General features: G+C 56.0%; 1 protein-coding gene across 4 annotated transcripts in view; it reads left to right on the top strand.

The window, feature by feature from the left end:
- Nucleotides 1-17484, top strand: part of HSPG2 (heparan sulfate proteoglycan 2) — a 116695-nt gene that overhangs the window by 55676 nt on the left and 43535 nt on the right. For all 4 annotated transcript variants that reach the window (XM_063658800.1, XM_054502323.2, XM_063658801.1 and 1 more), the window contains exons 14-33: nt 2097-2260; nt 2764-2943; nt 3040-3236; nt 3345-3492; nt 4476-4603; nt 4932-5018; nt 5104-5162; nt 5342-5409; nt 6945-7085; nt 7189-7365; nt 7553-7732; nt 7847-7965; nt 8592-8703; nt 8865-8978; nt 9061-9188; nt 9581-9667; nt 10157-10206; nt 10490-10584; nt 10821-10961; nt 11224-11415. In XM_063658800.1, coding sequence (XP_063514870.1) covers nt 2097-2260; nt 2764-2943; nt 3040-3236; nt 3345-3492; nt 4476-4603; nt 4932-5018; nt 5104-5162; nt 5342-5409; nt 6945-7085; nt 7189-7365; nt 7553-7732; nt 7847-7965; nt 8592-8703; nt 8865-8978; nt 9061-9188; nt 9581-9667; nt 10157-10206; nt 10490-10584; nt 10821-10961; nt 11224-11415 — 2567 coding nt within the window. The remainder of the gene's footprint in view (nt 1-2096; nt 2261-2763; nt 2944-3039; nt 3237-3344; nt 3493-4475; nt 4604-4931; nt 5019-5103; nt 5163-5341; nt 5410-6944; nt 7086-7188; nt 7366-7552; nt 7733-7846; nt 7966-8591; nt 8704-8864; nt 8979-9060; nt 9189-9580; nt 9668-10156; nt 10207-10489; nt 10585-10820; nt 10962-11223; nt 11416-17484) is intronic.

The raw sequence follows: 17484 nt of genomic DNA on the forward strand, positions 1-17484 counted from the left end.
CCAGGCATAGTGGCTTATGCCTGTAATCCAAGTACTTTGGGAGGCTGGGGAGGGAGGATTGCTTGTGGCCAGGAGTTCAAGACCAGCCTCGGTAACATAGAGAGACCCCATCTCTACAAATAACTAAAAACAAAAAATCTAGCCAGGCATGGTGGCTTGCACCTGTAGTCCCAGCTACTTGAGAGGCTGAGGCAGGAGGATCTTTTGAGCCTAGGAGGTTGAGGCTGCAGTGAGCTATGATCACACCATTGCACTCCAGCCTGGACAACAGAGTGAGACCCCATCCCTAAAAACAAAACAAAACTTAGTTACTTCCCAAAGTTGTCCCCCAGTATATTTAGAATGCTAATGGCCGTGGCCACCATTTGGTGAGCAGGCAGTTGGCCCTGTGGCTTGACATGACAGTCACCTAACTGCCAATAACCCTTGCAAGGTCAGGGCTGATTTCACAGTTTTAAGATGAGAGCCCCAGGGCTCTGAGAGATTGTGGGGCTTCCCTGGGTTCACACAGCAGTTTAGAGGGGGAGCTGAACCCAGGGCTGTCTGATTGGAATCTGGTGGTCCAGGGGAGGGAGTGGTGGGTATTCCAGGGTGAGTGGGTGGCCTGTGTGTAGATGGTGACCAAGAGGAAGGAGGCCTGAAGACATCCCCGGAAGGCAGGGAGGAAAGAGGATAGAGTAACCTAGACCCGGGGTTGTGCTCGGTCATTCTGCGGGTGAGGAGCTGGATTCCCCTGTGGTTGCAGGGGGTTAATTCAGGATAAGGGGGAGAAGCTATTGGCAGACAGATGTGGACTCTGTGTAAGGAAGAACTTGCTAAGAGTCAAAGTTGTCCAGAGCTGGGAGGGTCGGCCTTTGGAGGTTGTACGCTCTCCATCCATGACAGCTGCACCATCCAATGTGGCAGTCACTGGCCATGTGTGGCTCTTTAAATTGAAATACAATGATTCATTCCTGAGCAGCACTAGATACATCTCCAGTGCTCAGTGGCCACGTGTTGCTAGTACGATTATTTTTAATGGCAAAACCAAACCAGCAATTACTTTTTCACCAACCTAACAGCTACCATAATGAAGAGTGTAGGTACAGGATATTTTCACTCCACTGAAATTTCTCTAGGATGGAGCTGTCCTAGAGATCTGGGAGGATGCTGTCAGGGGAATTCCCGTGTGGGGTGACTGCGTGTGTTTGTGTGTGTGTGTGTGTGTGTGTGTACGTAGGAGAGGGTTGGACTGGACGACCCGTCATAACAACAGCAACAATAAGAGCTAGCCATTTTATATCAATTTGCTCATTTTAGCTTATACCTCTAGGAGGCAGGCTACTTGAAGCACCATCTTACAGATAAGGAAGCTGAGGCCCTTGCCCAGGCTTACAACACACCTGGACTTGGTCTCCTGTTCCTCAGCCCTGTGTAGCTCTCCTGCCTGCAGGGATGTTTCAGCCCTCAAAGTCTGTGGGTCTCTTAGCAAGAAAGGCCCTGAGAAGTCTGGCTGCAAATAATCGCCTTGTCCTTTCTTTGACCCTGCGGTTCCCAAATGGTTCCCAGCTATCATTCCATGGCATTGACTTTCCCAGAGCATGCTTTGGGAAATGCTGCTGCAGTATTTGAGAAGGAGGAAAAAAACTGCATTTTCTTTTTCTTTTTTTTTTTTTTTGAGACAGAGTCTTGCTCTGTCACCCAGGCTGGAGTACACTGGTGTGATCTCAGCTCGCGCAGCCTCCGCCTCCCGGGTTCAAGTGATTCTGCTGTCTCAGAATCCTGAGTAGCTGGGACTACAGGCGCGCACCACCATGCCTGTCTAATTTTTTTATTTTTAGTAGAGACGGGGTTTTACCATCTTGGGAAGGCTGGTCATGAACTCCTGGCCTCAAGTGGTCTGCCCGCCTCAGCCTCTCAAAGTGCTGGCATTATAGGCGTGAGCCACCACACCCGGCCAGAAACTGCATTTTCTTCACTTTGGAAGAGAGATCAAAGTTTTCTCGAAATCATATTTCCCCTAGAACTTTCCCATCTTTCTGGATTGCTGCCCCTCAAGATGGGTGTATCAGGCAGGCCCAGGCTGCAGCCCTCAGCCTCCCCCTTGCCACCCACAGGCGTGAATGTGACAATGCCTGCGCAGCCCGGCATGCCACCCCTCTCCTCCACGCAGCTGCAGATCGACCCATCCCTGCATGAGTTCCAGCTAGTCGACCTGTCCCGCCGCTTCCTCGTCCACGACTCCTTCTGGGCTCTGCCTGAACAGTTCCTGGGCAACAAGGTGAGGGGCCTGGGCTGCCACCCTGGGTAGGGAAAGAATCCCTGTGGGCTCTGCTCCCTCTGCCATTGGTGGACAACAAGGCAGACTTGGAGGGAAAGGTGTTACCATGCCCCGATGCAGCCCCTTATGGCAGCAGCTCATCCATTCAGGGCAGGACTTCTCCCCGGCACTGTTGGCTTGGGAAGAAGAGCTGGCCTCCCCTCCTCCCGGGAGCCCTCCCTGACCTCTCCCCCATGCCTGGGCTGGGTTCTGTGCCTCCACACTGGCTTCCCTGGGTACCCTGTGCACTGCATGATTCCACACCCTGCCATGGACCAAACACCCTAGAGTCAGGGCCTGAGTCTCACCCATCTCTGTTTCCTTGTGCCCAGCTCAGTGCCTGGCACACAGTGAGTCTCAGGTAGGCAGAGTGAGGGAGGAGCTGGAAGACTATAGGCACCTCATAGGCACGAGGTGTCAAGTGTGCCCACAGCTGCCCGCCCTGATCCACCCTGTTGTGCCAGGTGGACTCCTATGGCGGCTCCCTGCGTTACAACGTGCGCTACGAGCTGGCCCGCGGCATGCTGGAGCCAGTGCAGCGGCCGGACGTGGTCCTCGTGGGTGCCGGGTACCGCCTCCTCTCCCGAGGCCACACACCCACCCAACCTGGTGCTCTGAACCAGCGCCAGGTCCAGTTCTCTGAGGTGGGTGGCGCCTGAGCCCTTAGGGCTGGGAGCAAAGGGGGATTTAGGCTGGATAGACGCTGATGTGTGACCCCTGCCACCTTCACCCATACCCAGGAGCACTGGGTCCATGAGTCTGGCCGGCCGGTGCAGCGTGCGGAGCTGCTGCAGGTGCTGCAGAGCCTGGAGGCCGTGCTCATCCAGACCGTGTACAACACCAAGATGGCCAGCGTGGGACTTAGTGATATCGCCATGGATACCACCGTCAACCATGCCACCAGCCATGGCCATGCCCACAGTGTGGAGGAGTGCAGGTGCCTGAGCCGGCAGGGCTGGGAACCACAGAGACCCTGGCAAGGATAGAGGAGAAATGGCAGGGCCTCACAGTCCTTGCAGCGACTCTCTTGGTCCTGTCCCCACAGATGCCCCATTGGCTATTCTGGCTTGTCCTGCGAGAGCTGTGATGCCCACTTCACTCGGGTGCCTGGTGGGCCCTACCTGGGCACCTGCTCTGGTTGCAATTGCAATGGCCATGCCAGCTCCTGTGACCCTGTGTATGGCCACTGCCTGGTGAGTAGTGCCAGCAGACACTTGAACACTAAAATAGGAGCAGGGACAAGGTGTGAGACTCCCTGTGTTCATGAGCTCAGCACAAGCCTCCAGAATGACTGTCATGACTGCCAGATGAACTATCATGACCTCTGGATGCAATAACAGAAATATAGGTCAGGCGCAGTGGCTCATGCCTGTAATCCCAGCACTTTGGGAAGCCGAGATGGGTGGATCACTTGAGGTCAGGAGTTTGAGACCAGCCTGGCCAACATGGTGAAACCCCATTTCTACTAAAAATACAAAAATTAGCCGGGCGTGGTGGCATGCGCCTGTAATCCCAGCTACTCAGGAGGCTGAGGCAGGAGAATCGCTTGAACCCGGGAGGTGGAGGTTACAGTAGGCCAAGACCGTGCCACTGCACTCCAGCCTGGGCAGCAGAGCAAGACTCCGTCTCAAAAAAAAAAAAAAAAAAAAAAAAAAACAGAGATATAGCATTCAGATGAGGGAGGTGTTGGCCCTCCTCTCCTCCACTCTCATCGACTAATCCTGGAGAGTGCCAAATGAAGAAGCATGGCCTGCAGAGGGCAGCCCTAGGGGGAAGAGCCCTCGGGATGGTACCTTATTTCTTAGGAATAGTGGTTGTGGAGCTGACAGAAAAAAAGGCTCAAGCAGGGCAGCATTGTCATCTCCAAATCCCTGCCAAGGTGTCGGGTAGAAGAAACACTCTGGAGAGCAGAACTGGCCAGTGGGTGCGGATTGGAAGAGGGTGGCCGGTTTAGGTCAATAAAAAGCAGGCATTTGGAACCATCTGTGGGACAGGCTGCCGTGTAAGATGATGAGCTCCCCATCATCTATAAGTGTTTGCAGTTGATGCTGCGCTGTCTGCAAAGCTGTGCCTCCAGCGTGATGGGGAGGCTGAGCTAGACAGCCTCCAAGGCCCCCCGCAGCATCTGGCCCAGTTCTGCTCTAGAAGTTGAGCCATACCATCCTCCTTCTTCTAGAATTGCCAGCACAACACGGAGGGGCCACAGTGCAACAAGTGCAAGGCTGGCTTCTTTGGGGACGCCACGAAGGCCACGGCCACTGCCTGCCGGCCCTGCCCTTGCCCATACATCGATGCCTCCCGCAGGTCAGCCCCAGCTCAGGGTTGGGGGGTTTGGCCGGGGACAGTACAACAGGCCAGAGAATATTTTGGGCAGGGAGGCGGGAGACTTGGATTCAGATCTCTACCTGATCACTAAGTTATCCCATGCTCCTTGACCTCTCTAGGCCTCTGTTTCCTTTTCTGTATAATGGGCCCCCTGACTTCCCACAGTTGCTGTGAGGCTGCCGGGCAGGGAGATGGCGTCATGCCTCATGGCACACTGTGTCTGTGTGGACAGCAGTCATTTCCCCGGGTGGGAGGAGAAAGCCTGACCCCAGCCCTGCCCCATTCCCTGTCCACTTGATACCTACAGATTCTCAGACACTTGCTTCCTGGACACGGATGGCCAAGCCACATGTGACGCCTGTGCCCCAGGCTACACTGGCCGCCGCTGTGAGAGGTGAGGGAGAGCCTTGGGGGCTGCAGGAAGGGGGCTCCTGGGTGGGGTCATGGAAGTGCTGATGGCGGCTCCCTCTCTCCCCTAGCTGTGCCCCCGGATACGAGGGCAACCCCATCCAGCCCGGCGGGAAGTGCAGGCCCGTCAGTGAGTATGGCTGCCACCATCCCCTGACACCCACCTCCCAACCCAGCCTGGGCTGCACACTAGGCACACTCCCTCCCTGCCCCAGCTCATGAACCTTGGGGAGCCACTGTTCCTCTATCTGCCCGGACTGCATATATCCCATTCCCACCTGCCCTGCCAACACTCGTTTTGTGTCCCAGACCAGGAGATTGTGCGCTGTGACGAGCGTGGCAGCATGGGGACCTCCGGGGAGGCCTGCCGCTGTAAGGTACGCATGCCATCTGCCACCCACCCAGGGGCCTTGGGCCCAGCACCACAGCTGGGAGAAGGAGGAAGGAAGCTCCATCCTCTCCATAGATCCTTGGCCAGTGGGTGGTAACCTAGTCAGAGGCTGGTGGACCTGGCTGACCGAGCTTCCATACCAGGACAGGTGGCCTGGCGTTGGGAAGGAGCACTGGTTAGGGAGTCAGGTGACCACAGTTCAAGTCCCGGTCATCCTTTATGTAGCCTTTGTATCTGCATTGTACCTTTGCTTTTGCCATACTTTGTCCATTGTCACATTGATACAATGATATAGATATTAGTGTCCCCAATTTGTGAATAAGGAAATGGAGGCTCAGAGAAGGGAGGTCACTTGCGTTAAGAATGGGAGCATCAGCCGGGCGCAGTGGCTCATGCCTGTAATCCCAGCACTTTGGGAGGCTGAGGTGGGTGGATCACTTGAGGTCAGGAGTTTAAGACCAGCCTGGCCAACATGGTGAAACTCCATCTCTACTAAAAATACAAAAATTAGCCGGACATGGTGGCGGGCACCTATAATCCCAGCTACTCAGGAGGCTGAGGCAGGAGAATCGCTTGAACCCGGGAAGCAGAGGTTGCAGTGAGCTGAGACTGTACCACTGTACTCCATTATGGGCAACAAGACTGAAACTCCGTCTCAAAAAAAAAAAAAAAAAAAAAAAAAGAATGTGAGTATCAAGTGTCGGTGTAAAAAAGAATGGATAGATTCTGGAGCCAGGCACTCCTGGTCTTAAATCCCAGAGTGGATGGGCAAGCTGAGTAACTTTGTGCAAGTCATTTAACATCCCTGAGCCTCTGTTTCCTCATGTGAAGGATAAAGGTATCACCTACCTCTCAAGGTCCTTAGGGAAGTTAAATGAGGTGATGTCGAATGGAAAGCAGAACAGTGCGTGAAACACTCCATAAATAGAAGCAGCAATTATTTCAATCAAGTCGCTGTATTTCAAATCTAAATTTATTGGTGAACCTCCTGGCAGCCAAAGAGAAAAGGGAAAAATGCTTGCCTAAGTGCTTGTTAAGTGGGAATTACTATTCAGATGGTAATGACGCCTCATACATGTGCTCTTTCTTCTCTTTTCTTTTTTTTTTTTTTTTTTGAGATGGAGTCTCACTCCCATCGCGTAATCTGGGTGCGGTGGCACAATCTCGGCTCACTGCAACCTCCACCTCCCGGATTCAAACAATTCTCCTTCCTCAGCCTCCTGAGTAGCTGGGATTACAGCTGTGTGACACCACGCCAGGCTAATTTTTGTATTTTTAATAGAGATGGGGTTTCGCCATGTTGGCCAGGCTGGTCTTGAACTCCTGACCTGAGGTGATCCACCCGCCTTGGCCTCCCAAAGTGCTGGGATTACAGGCGTGAGCCACCACGCCCGGCCACATGTTCTCTTTCAGTGGCTCCCCTGGGTCTTGGGTTCTTATCTGGACTGAGGGCGGATTCGGCCAGAGCTCTAGGCAGCCTCTCCCGTGGGCTGTCCTTCAGCTCCAACTCTGTGCCTGCAGAACAATGTGGTGGGGCGCTTGTGCAATGAATGTGCTGACGGTTCTTTCCACCTGAGTACCCGAAACCCCGATGGCTGCCTCAAGTGCTTCTGCATGGGTGTCAGTCGCCACTGCACCAGCTCTTCATGGAGCCGTGCCCAGGTACCTCTGCAAGGTGGGCGGGCAGGACCGCCAAGCCCTGGGCTGGATGGACCAAGCGCCAGTCCCAGGCCACGGCCCCCATCCCAGCCCTTTCTCCTCCCAGGTGCATGGGGCCTCTGAGGAGCCTGGTCACTTCAGCCTGACCAACGCCGCAAGCACCCACACCACCAACGAGGGCATCTTCTCCCCCACGCCCGGGGAACTGGGATTCTCCTCCTTCCACAGACTCTTATCTGGACCCTACTTCTGGAGCCTCCCTTCACACTTCCTGGGGGACAAGGTGGGTAGTGGGTGGGAAGGCAAAGGAAACTCCAGGCAGCAGGAACAGCACAAGCAAAGGCTTGGAGGCAGGAGGGTCTTGGTGCCTTGGGAGAATAGTGAGATATACTGCATGGAAAAGGCGGCTGGAGCAGTGACGGGGCCCAAATTCAGGTCCCTGCTAAGCTCCTGTCTAACCCTGGTCCCAGGTGACCTCCTATGGAGGAGAGCTGCGCTTCACAGTGACCCAGCGGTCCCAGCCAGGCTCCACACCCCTGCACGGGCAGCCGTTGGTGGTGCTGCAAGGTAACAACATCATCCTAGAGCACCATGTGGCCCAGGAGCCCAGCCCCGGCCAGCCCAGCACCTTCACTGTGCCCTTCCGGGAGGTGAGCAATACTGCCCCCTGGGGGTAGGGGTGCGGGCAGGCCCTTGCTCCTGCCTCTCCGGCATCAACACTCCAGGACCTCAGGGGCTGAGCACATGTGTCCTTTCCTTGGCAGCAAGCGTGGCAGCGTCCTGATGGGCAGCCAGCCACACGGGAGCACCTGCTGATGGCACTGGCGGGCATTGACACCCTCCTGATCCGAGCATCCTATACCCAGCAGCCAGCTGAGAGCAGGTGTCTGGAGCCGGGGCAGGAGGACCAGCATGGGCTTGGGGAGGGGGCTCCGTCTAAGCGGTGCAGTGCAGCACAGCCACTTACAGATTACGTGACCTTTTTGCGCCTCACTTTCCCTGTCTGTAAAACTGAGAGTCTAACAACGTCTCCCTTACAGGCTGGTCTGGGGCCAGGCTCCCTAGAAAGAAGCCTGAGACAGGGATTGGGGTGCACGTGATTCACAAGGAGAGGGACGCAGGAGGGGGGAGGGGCCGCGCAGGGATGTGGTCGCAGGTCAAGTCTAGCCCCAGCCTCAGCCCACGGGGAGCTCTGGAGAGTCATTCGCCAGAGAGTGATCTTACTTTCAGGCCCGTGGGCTCTTGTAGCCTGTATCAGCCTGTCACTGGGGACCCCAGGGGAACGGGGTGGTATAACCTCTCCAGGTGAGGAAGGGTGATGGTTTGGAGTAAGTTGCAGGTAATGGCTGTTTGCCACGGTCCTCACAGCCTCTGGAGATCTGGACAGGGCCCCAGCAGCACTGTGACAGGGCTGTCGGGAGGACTAATAAGACCCTCCCAGTGGAGGACTCCAGGCGTGCCTGGCACAGAGCCAGCGCTCCTATTCACGCTGGGTCTTGTCACGCCCAGGGTCTCTGGCATCAGCATGGACGTGGCTGTGCCTGAGGAAACCGGCCAGGACCCCGCGCTGGAAGTGGAACAGTGCTCCTGCCCACCCGGGTACCGTGGCCCGTCTTGCCAGGTGAGTCCTGGGCCCCACGCCAGCCCAGCCAGCCCCCTCCATGGTGCTTCCCGCTCCTTCTCCATGAGCCCTCCACACCTCCCCAGCCCTGGCCATCCAATGCCCCTACCCGAATGGGCCGTGTTTGGAAGGCCCTCCCACTGCCGTCTTTCTGCCCCCAGGACTGTGACACAGGCTACACACGCACGCCCAGTGGCCTCTACCTGGGTACCTGCGAACGCTGCAGCTGCCACGGCCACTCAGAGGCCTGCGAGCCCGAAACAGGTGCCTGCCAGGTGAGTCCCGCCCTCCTTCCACCCACCCCAGCAATCTGTGGCCTCTGGAGGCCCAGCCTCAACTCACATCCTGCTCCTCCAGGGCTGCCAGCATCACACGGAGGGCCCTCGGTGTGAGCAGTGCCAGCCAGGATACTACGGGGACGCCCAGCGGGGGACACCACAGGACTGCCAGCTGTGCCCCTGCTACGGAGGCCCTGCTGCCGGCCAGTGCGTCCGGTCCCTGCCTGCACCTGCCCTTTCCTGAAATGTCTACCACCCCCCCCCACACCCACTTCGTCCATGGCCCTTCTGAGAGGCAGTGGTTAAATCCTGGCCTTGCCACCTCCTCAGTGTCACTTGGTGTGAGATACACTTCACTTTCAGGGCCTCAGCTGCCTCATCTGTGAAATGGGGTAGTCCACCCTCCTCAGCCCCTTGTGTGAGAGTTGAATGAGGCTATGCATGTGGAACTCTTAGCATAGTGCCAGGCATGCAGTGGCACTCAGGACACGAGTTCACATGGCTGTTCTTCCCCTCCCCTCTCCCCCGGTCCTGAAGGAGGATTGGGGGAGAGGAAGGAGCCACTGCGTTCCTGACTAGAAATCTGCCCCCACACTCAGGGCTGCCCACACTTGTTTTCTGGACACAGACGGCCACCCCACCTGTGATGCGTGCTCCCCAGGCCACAGTGGGCGTCACTGTGAGAGGTGAGGCAGGGGGTGGAGAGGGTGGGGGGATGCGCACAGGGGGTGTCCCTGGAGTCCTCAGGCAGGGCCCAGCCAGAGGAATCAGGGATGCCTCTCACTCTTAACCTTGCACAGGCCCCAGAAGACAGTCAGCTCCCCTCCTCGGGAGGCTCAACCTCTAGCCCAGAATTCAAGACCCTCAGACACACATCCTAGCCTACGGTTCACCTTCAGCCCCCTGGCCCCCTGCCCCATCCAGGCCAGAGTCTTCCCACAAAACCCCTGCTTCTTTCTGAAGCTCCTGGGTTCCTGACTGCCCCGATTCACTGGCTGTGCGGTCCAGAGCGCGTCCCTGCTCTTCTCTGCCCAGTTTCCCCGTAACATGGGCAAGTCAGGCTGTTGGTTTCTTCCGTGCACGAGGCCATTGAATTCAATATGGGGCCCCCAGCCCAGCCCTGGGGTTCTGCTTCCCTTCATCCAAAATTTATCAGAGGCTTTTTCTGTCTGCAGGTGTGCCCCTGGCTACTATGGCAACCCCAGCCAGGGCCAGCCATGCCAGAGTGAGTAGGATTGGGGAGGTTGTTGGGGTCGGGTTACCCAGAGTCCCTAGGGCGGAGCTAGGACAGAAGCTTTTACTCCCTTTTGGCTTTGCCTGTCCGAGCCTGTTTCTTCATCTGTGAAATGGGGATAGGAGCAGGCCCCACCACCTCTGAGGGCTGTCGTGAGAGTGTTGAGTGCTCACATCAGAAATCAGAGCTCCCGCTCAGAGGTGAGCAGAGTGGAGGGAAGAGGGGTGCTGGGTGGCGGGTTTGGGGCTTCAGCCATGGCTTTCTTCCACCTCAGGAGACAGCCAGGTGCCAGGGCCCATAGGCTGCAACTGTGACTCCCAAGGCAGCATCAGCAGCCAGTGTGATGCTGCTGGTCAGTGCCAGTGCAAGGTCAGTCCGAATCCCTGCCCCTGAGGGGCCTGCTCTGCCCCACTGCCCGGACCCTGCGGGGAAATCAGGCAGCATCTGGTGGAAGCTGAGACCTGGGCATGGGGGACAGGGCATGGGGGACAGGGCAGGGGCTGCTCGGGGCTGCTGGAAGTGGCCAGGGAGGCTGGCCTCAGGCTGCTGGGGGTGCAGGAGACCCACTGAGTCCCCTGCCTGTCTCCTTCCATCCATCTACCCAGGCCCAGGTGGAAGGCCTCACTTGCAGCCACTGCCGGCCCCACCACTTCCACCTGAGTGCCAGCAACCCCGACGGCTGTCTGCCCTGCTTCTGTATGGGCATCACCCAGCAGTGCGCCAGCTCCGCCTACACACGCCACCTGGTGAGAGCCTGTGCTGCCCAGCCCCAGGTGGAGTTGCCACCTGCTGCCTGTTACTGTCCATCTCAACACTGAGCCCAGCGACCCTCATCCCTGCCTCAATACCCTCATATGTCCCCATTATTACTCTCGTAGCCCTGATCTCAGCAGGACCCCATTCCGCACCTTAACACCCTCCCGTGCCCCATTCCCCACCAAGGTACTCCATCCCCCACCAAGGCACCCCAGTGCCCAGGCTGACGCCCCCTCCTTTTTCCCCTGCCAGATCTCCACCCACTTTGCCCCTGGGGACTTCCAAGGCTTTGCCCTGGTGAACCCACAGCGGAACAGCCGCCTGACAGGAGAATTCACTGTGGAACCCGTGCCCGAGGGTGCCCAGCTCTCTTTTGGCAACTTCGCCCAACTCGGCCACGAGTCCTTCTACTGGCAGCTGCCGGAGACATACCAGGGAGACAAGGTGGGCCCCAGCCCGGCACCAGGGTCAGCTGTGACTCAGACATGAGTTCACCTCTGCGCTGTCTCAGCAGGCAGGCACCTGCCACCTGCATGGCCATATCGTGGTTAGGCACGTGGCTTTTGCGGTCCCATAGACATCGGTCTGAACCCCAGCTCTGCTGCTTGCCAGCCGGATACCATTTGATAAACCTCAACTTCATGGTGGCTGAGGGGATTGGAGATCGTGCCTGGCACATAATAAGTGCTCAGCTGTTCATGACTTTTAGCTTTCATGCAGTTATTCTACAAACAGATCTGAGAGAGGCCGGGAAATATAAAGACAAGTGAGACAGTCTCAGTGTCATTCGCGTGCCTGCTCCGACTTCACTCATCCACGCTTCTGGCTCTGTGCTTGTGTTAGACACAGTAATTCTCATGATAGGTCATGTGTGTTGAGCTCTCACTATGTGCTAGGCAGCGTCCCTTACAAGTCATAGATCACAGCTGTGTGAGCCAGGTCCTGCTACTGCCCCATTTCATAAATAAGGCAAGAGGGGCTCAGTAACTTACCCAAAGCCCCGCAGCTGGGAGGTGGGAATGCTGGGATCCAAACCCAGGTCAGATGCTGCCCTTCAAATGCTCTGCCAAAGGCCAGAGCCCACACCTGTAATCCCAGCACTTTGGAAGGCTGAGGCAGAAGGACCACTTGAGCTCAGGAGTTTGAGACCAGCCTGGGCAATGTGACGAAACCCCGTCCCTACAAAAAATACAAAAAATTAGCTGGGCGTGTTGGTGCATGCCTGTAGTCCCAGCTACTTAGGGAGGCTGAGGTGGGAGGATCACTGGTGCCCAGGAGGGGGTGGTTGCAGTGAGCCATAATTGCACCATTGCACTCCAGCCTGGGTGACAGAGTAAGACCCTGTCTCAAAAAAAAAAAAAAAAACAAATACTCTGCCAGTCAGAGGTGAACCTGTCTTTGCTACTCCAGAACAGGGTCTGGTGGGAAGGTAGTGATGATGGTGGTGGCAATGGTGTGATGGTGTTGTTGGGGGGCAGGGGCTCAGGGGTGGGCTCTGGGACAGCCTGCCCAAATGTGTTCTTGAGCAGCACAGGCATCTGGTGGCACCCAGGGCAAGTGGGTCTTGGCCCAGGAATCCACTGCCGGTCAAGGCCAGTGTTCCAGCAGATGTGCCCCCAGGCAAGGGGTGAGGGGGCCGGGGCACCTAGGAGGGGGCACTCTGGGGTTGCCCCGTCCCTGTTCCTTGGACACAGCCAGGTACTCCAGGCTTCTCCCGGGGCTGGCTGCCTTCTGGTCCCTTCTCCCCTCTCCCTTCTGGGGTTCGCTGTCTCCTGGCCTCCCTGCTGCCCTGTCCTGCAATTCTCAGACCTATCTCTGTCTCCTGTCCTGGCATTTCCCTGCGCCCCATAGCGGGAGGCGTACTTTGCGCAGATGCGCCGGGCTCACCAGGTAGGCCCAGGATGTGCGTGGTGTGAAGTTGGTGTGCTGGGGCGTGGTGCCTTCTCGGGTGCTCCCAGCCGTGTGTGAGGAGATGCACAGTGCCCAAGGCATTGGGGGTCTGCATGAACCCAGGCAGTGTCCCATGGCCCCAGGGTTGGAGCCAGGAGGGTATGTGCCTCACCTTGCCTCACCTGCTGTGTGGTCTGGTCCTGGTGCCAACTGTCTGAAGTCAGAATGGCAACTGAGGTAGCAAGGAGACTAACCCGATGCTAATCCACATGACTGTATGTAGCCCCCCAGGTTCCTCTGGCCCTGCCTCTCAAGCAACCACCATTAACCCTCCTCCGTGTGCATGTGGGCGGCCTGGAGTTAACCCTTGGGTGCCAGCCTGGAGAGGGGGGCATGCATCTTTCTTCCTAATTAGTGTGGGCCTTTCTGACTACCACATCCATGGGTAGAGGACCCTGCCCATGGTTCTAGCTCTACGACCTTGGGAGGTCTTAGCTGGCCTGCTCCCTCCATTTCATCAGAACCGCACATCCCTCTCAGAGGAGCAGTTGCGGGCAGCCGTGACAGCTGGGAGGATCCCAGAGCCCCCAGAGGGCAGGGACCGGGCACAGCGGGCATCACAGGTAACTGAGGACCTGGCTAGGACAGGTTGTACCTAGGGCCACAGGGAGGAGACCAGAGAGCTGAGTCTAGGCAGGCACCTGAGCGAAGACTCCAGCTTTCCTGGGCCATTTCCCCTATGCCAGGCCAGGCCCCAGCCTGATGCCTGGTCTGCTCTGGTGTCACCCCTGGGAAACATTCCAGAACAATGAATGGCTTGGGCTGGTGCCAGGGCACACACAGAGAGTCAGGCCGAGGAGCAACAACCCCCTCCAGATGCCCCGGGGGCTGCCTCCAGCACTTCTGACCCTCCCTTGCTGGGCACCCTTTGTAGGGCTTCTCCCATCAGTCACGGCCCTTAGGCAGCCAAACCCATCCCAGGATATCCCTGCCTGGCTCAGGAGGAACAAGAGGGCAGTGGGTACAAGGGCCAGAGTGCCAGGTATCAGCACTTGTGAGCAGACAGTGCAGAGCGGGTGGCTGGCTGGGCCCGCGGGGAAGTGAAGCCTCACGGACGTCCTTTCTGTCCCTCTCTGCTCCCTTCTGCCACTCTTTGGCTCCTGGTCCCCCAGGTGGACGAGGCTCAGAGACGGATGGATGCTGAGATCTGGCAGCTCCTGTCCAGCTTTGCTGCCCACCCCCAACCCCCTCCCCAGGGGCTCTCTCCTCATCCCCAGCCTGCAGCTGCTCTGCGAGCAGCACCTCCTTCTTCCTCCTCCTCCTCCTCCTCCTCCTCTTCCTCAGCTTCTCTGTCTTTCTCACCAGGCTCTAAGGTATGTGCCAAGGTGCCCATCAAGGGATCCCCACCCACCATGCTTTCTAGACTTCAGTCATTTCTGAACCAACTTCACCAATTTCTGTGAACTACTTGGACTATTATTTCTTTCCAGTTTTCCTTCAAATCAATCATATACCAACTCAGGCTGGTTACTCTCTTTCAAATACATATGAAAGGAGCCACCCCATTGAAATTGTGTACTGATGTGCTGTGTAAACGTTGGGGTCCACAAAAGAGACCCACCAGATAGGAGGAGAAGCCGACCCAGGCAACGCCCAGAGAGAGCAGTTGGGGACCGGGGCCGGGATTGGGAAGAAAGTCGTCCAAAGAGCAGGGCCAGGACCCGCACTGTCGGGTGGGAGTGGGGGGGCTCTGTCTCTCTGCCCTGCCACCAGGCCTCCCTCCCATGACGGTCCACCCCTGCTGGAACCACCTCCACCCTCCCACCCCCACCCCCGCTCCCCTCGGCTCTCACCACCTGCCCTTCCCTCCTAGTTCTCTCTCTCCTACGAAGGCTTCTCTCTGCTTCCTGGAAGCCTCTATTACTGGCAGCTGCCCCGGGCCTTCCTGGGGGACAAGGTAACAAGGATTTGGGGGGATTATAGGGGTGTCATAGAATCCTAAAATATCAGAGGGCCCTTTGTCAAGGCCCTTTGTGACACAAATGGGGAGACCGAGGCTCACGGTGGGTAGAGACTTGTCTGGGGTCTCACGTTCAGGTCAGAGCACAGCTGAGACTGAACTCAGCTCTGCCCCTGTCCTTCAGCGGGCCCTGAGCCCTGACCCCTGGCCCCTGACCCCTGACCCCTGTCAGAGGAGCTGTCTCGCCTGGGAGGGTTTCTCTAGTGCCTTTTCTCTGGGCTTCCTTGACCTTGTGTCTAGATGCTGGCCTAGTTTTTGGTACTTCACTCAGTCATTCAAGAAGCATTAATTAAGTATTTACTGTGTGCTGCATCGTGTACAGGCAGAGTGGGCCCTGGCCTCCCAGAGCTCCCTGTCCATCCGATTATCATTCCTGTCACCATCAGTATCATTATTATTATCATCATGAGTGCTGGCATTGGCCTTAGATGAGTATTGATACTGCCTCTATTTTGTTCCAACAATTTCAAGTACCTCTTAAGAATACACATAACAGGCTGGGCGCGGTGGCTTACGCCTGTAATCCCAACAATTTGGGAGACTGGGGCAGGCGAACACCTGAGGTCAGGAGTTCGAGACCAGCCTGGCCAACATGGTGAAACACTGTCTCTACTAAAAATACTAAAACTAGCTGGGCGTGTTGGCAGGCACCTTTAATCCCACTACTTGGGAGGCTGAAGGGGGAGAATCACTTGAACCCGGGAGGCAGAGGTTACAGAGAGCCGAGATTGTGCCACTGTACTCCAGCCTGGGCAACAAGAGTGAAATTCCATCTCAAAAAACAAACAAAAAAAAGAATAGGCATGACATGTCACAAGGTACATTCAGAGAAGTGAGACAGGGAGGTTGAGGGGTGAGGATAAGAAATGATCTGCTGGAGCCAAGGGTGGAGCTGGAGTACTGCAGGGTTATGGAGCGTGATGTGCATTCTCAAACTGTGTGGAGTACATCACCATTTGTGTCCTGTATTACTTAATCCTCATGATACCCTTCAAAGTGGGTATTACTTTTACTTCCGTTTCCATGTGAGGAAAGTAGGGCTCAGAGAGGTGAAGTGACTTGTCCAAGGCTGTATAGCCAGTTTAGAGCTAGTTTGAACCCAGGTCATTCAGACCGTGGAGTCTGCCGTTTTAATCATTATGCTGGATCTGGGTACAACAGCTCACACCTGTAATCCCAGCACTTTGGGAGACTGAGGCTGGAAGATCGCTTCAGGCCAGGAGTTGAGACCAGCTTAAGCAACATAGCGAAATGCTGTCTCTAAAAAAATAAATCGGCCAGGCACAGTGGCTCATGCCTGTAATCCCAGCATTTTGGGAGGCTGAGGCAGGATGATCACTTGAGTCCAGGAGTTTGAGACCAGCCTGAGCAACATAAGGCGACCCCATCTCTATTTAAAAAAAAATAATAATAATAAGTGCCTGAGCAACATAAGGCGACCCCATCTCTATTTTTTAAAAAGTGAAAAAATAAATAAAAATTTTTAAAAAATCACTGTGCTATACACACCTGCAACTTGCTAGAAAGTCGGTCCCAGAAATGGCTGTGAACTTGCTGGCATTCAAAGCAAGCAGGAAACCAGTTATTTTATGGTTATTTGGTTACACTCCAAAATTCCTTACCATGCCTTGAGCTCATGGAGAATATCCCTGTAGCCATGTAGCCCAGGGCTGTGTGTTTAATCAGTAGGTGTTTGATAAATGCTGGTTAGCTGAGTGAACACAGAAATGAACAAAGGGGTAGGCTTGATGCAGTTTGGTATAGAGATGAATGTCAGCCCTGGTGGCAGAGAAGAGAAAGGAAAGTCCTATGGGGCAGAGCTGGGGGGCCTCAGCTGTCCACGTGAAGGTCCGCTGCAGCAAGAGTAAGGACTCTCTGGTCATGAGCAACACAGTGCCCAAGTCCAGTGGGCTTGTCTGCAACAAAGAATCTTATCGGCTCATGCAACTGCGGAGTCTAAGCATGTCTGGTATCAGGCATGGCCTTATCCAGGGGCTCATTAGGGCTTTATCTTGGTTCTCCAGCTTCTCATCTGATGGCAGAAGGGACTTTCTCTGGCCTGGTAGAAAGAGCAGAAGTGCCCAGGTTACTTGTCTATCCCTGATGGGGTGGCAAAGGGCAGTGGTAGGTTATAAAGATTGGCCAGGCCTGGCTCATGTCTCCACTATAGAGGAGGAGGGGATCAGGGCCCTCAGACCACATGGTCTGCATGTGCGAAGAGAGTTGTTCTTTATAGAAGACCATGGTTTAGTTTCTAGAAAGGAGGAACTGGATTCTGGGCAAACAAAAACCACCTGCCTAGGAGGCAAGGCCTCCGAGGGGCTGCCCTAAGCCCCACCCCCATGGCTGAGAACTTTTGAAGCTTCCACAGCCTCCCCATGGTGGTCATTGTCATTATCTTTGTCTGCCTTATGGGAAATTCCTGTAAATGAAAGCAGACCTGGAGTTTGTTTACCAGCACCATCAGGCAATGGGGAATAGAGAACCTTGCAGAGCAAAGAGGCTGCTCAGCATCATCACCACCATGTCTGGGGCTGCAGAGGAACTGAGAAATGTCCTGTTTCCCAGGCAACCATGCACCCTGGCCTCTTGGTTTGGGCAGG

Source organism: Pongo pygmaeus, chromosome 1, assembly GCF_028885625.2.
Source record: "Pongo pygmaeus isolate AG05252 chromosome 1, NHGRI_mPonPyg2-v2.0_pri, whole genome shotgun sequence".
Lineage (NCBI taxonomy): Eukaryota > Metazoa > Chordata > Mammalia > Primates > Hominidae > Pongo > Pongo pygmaeus.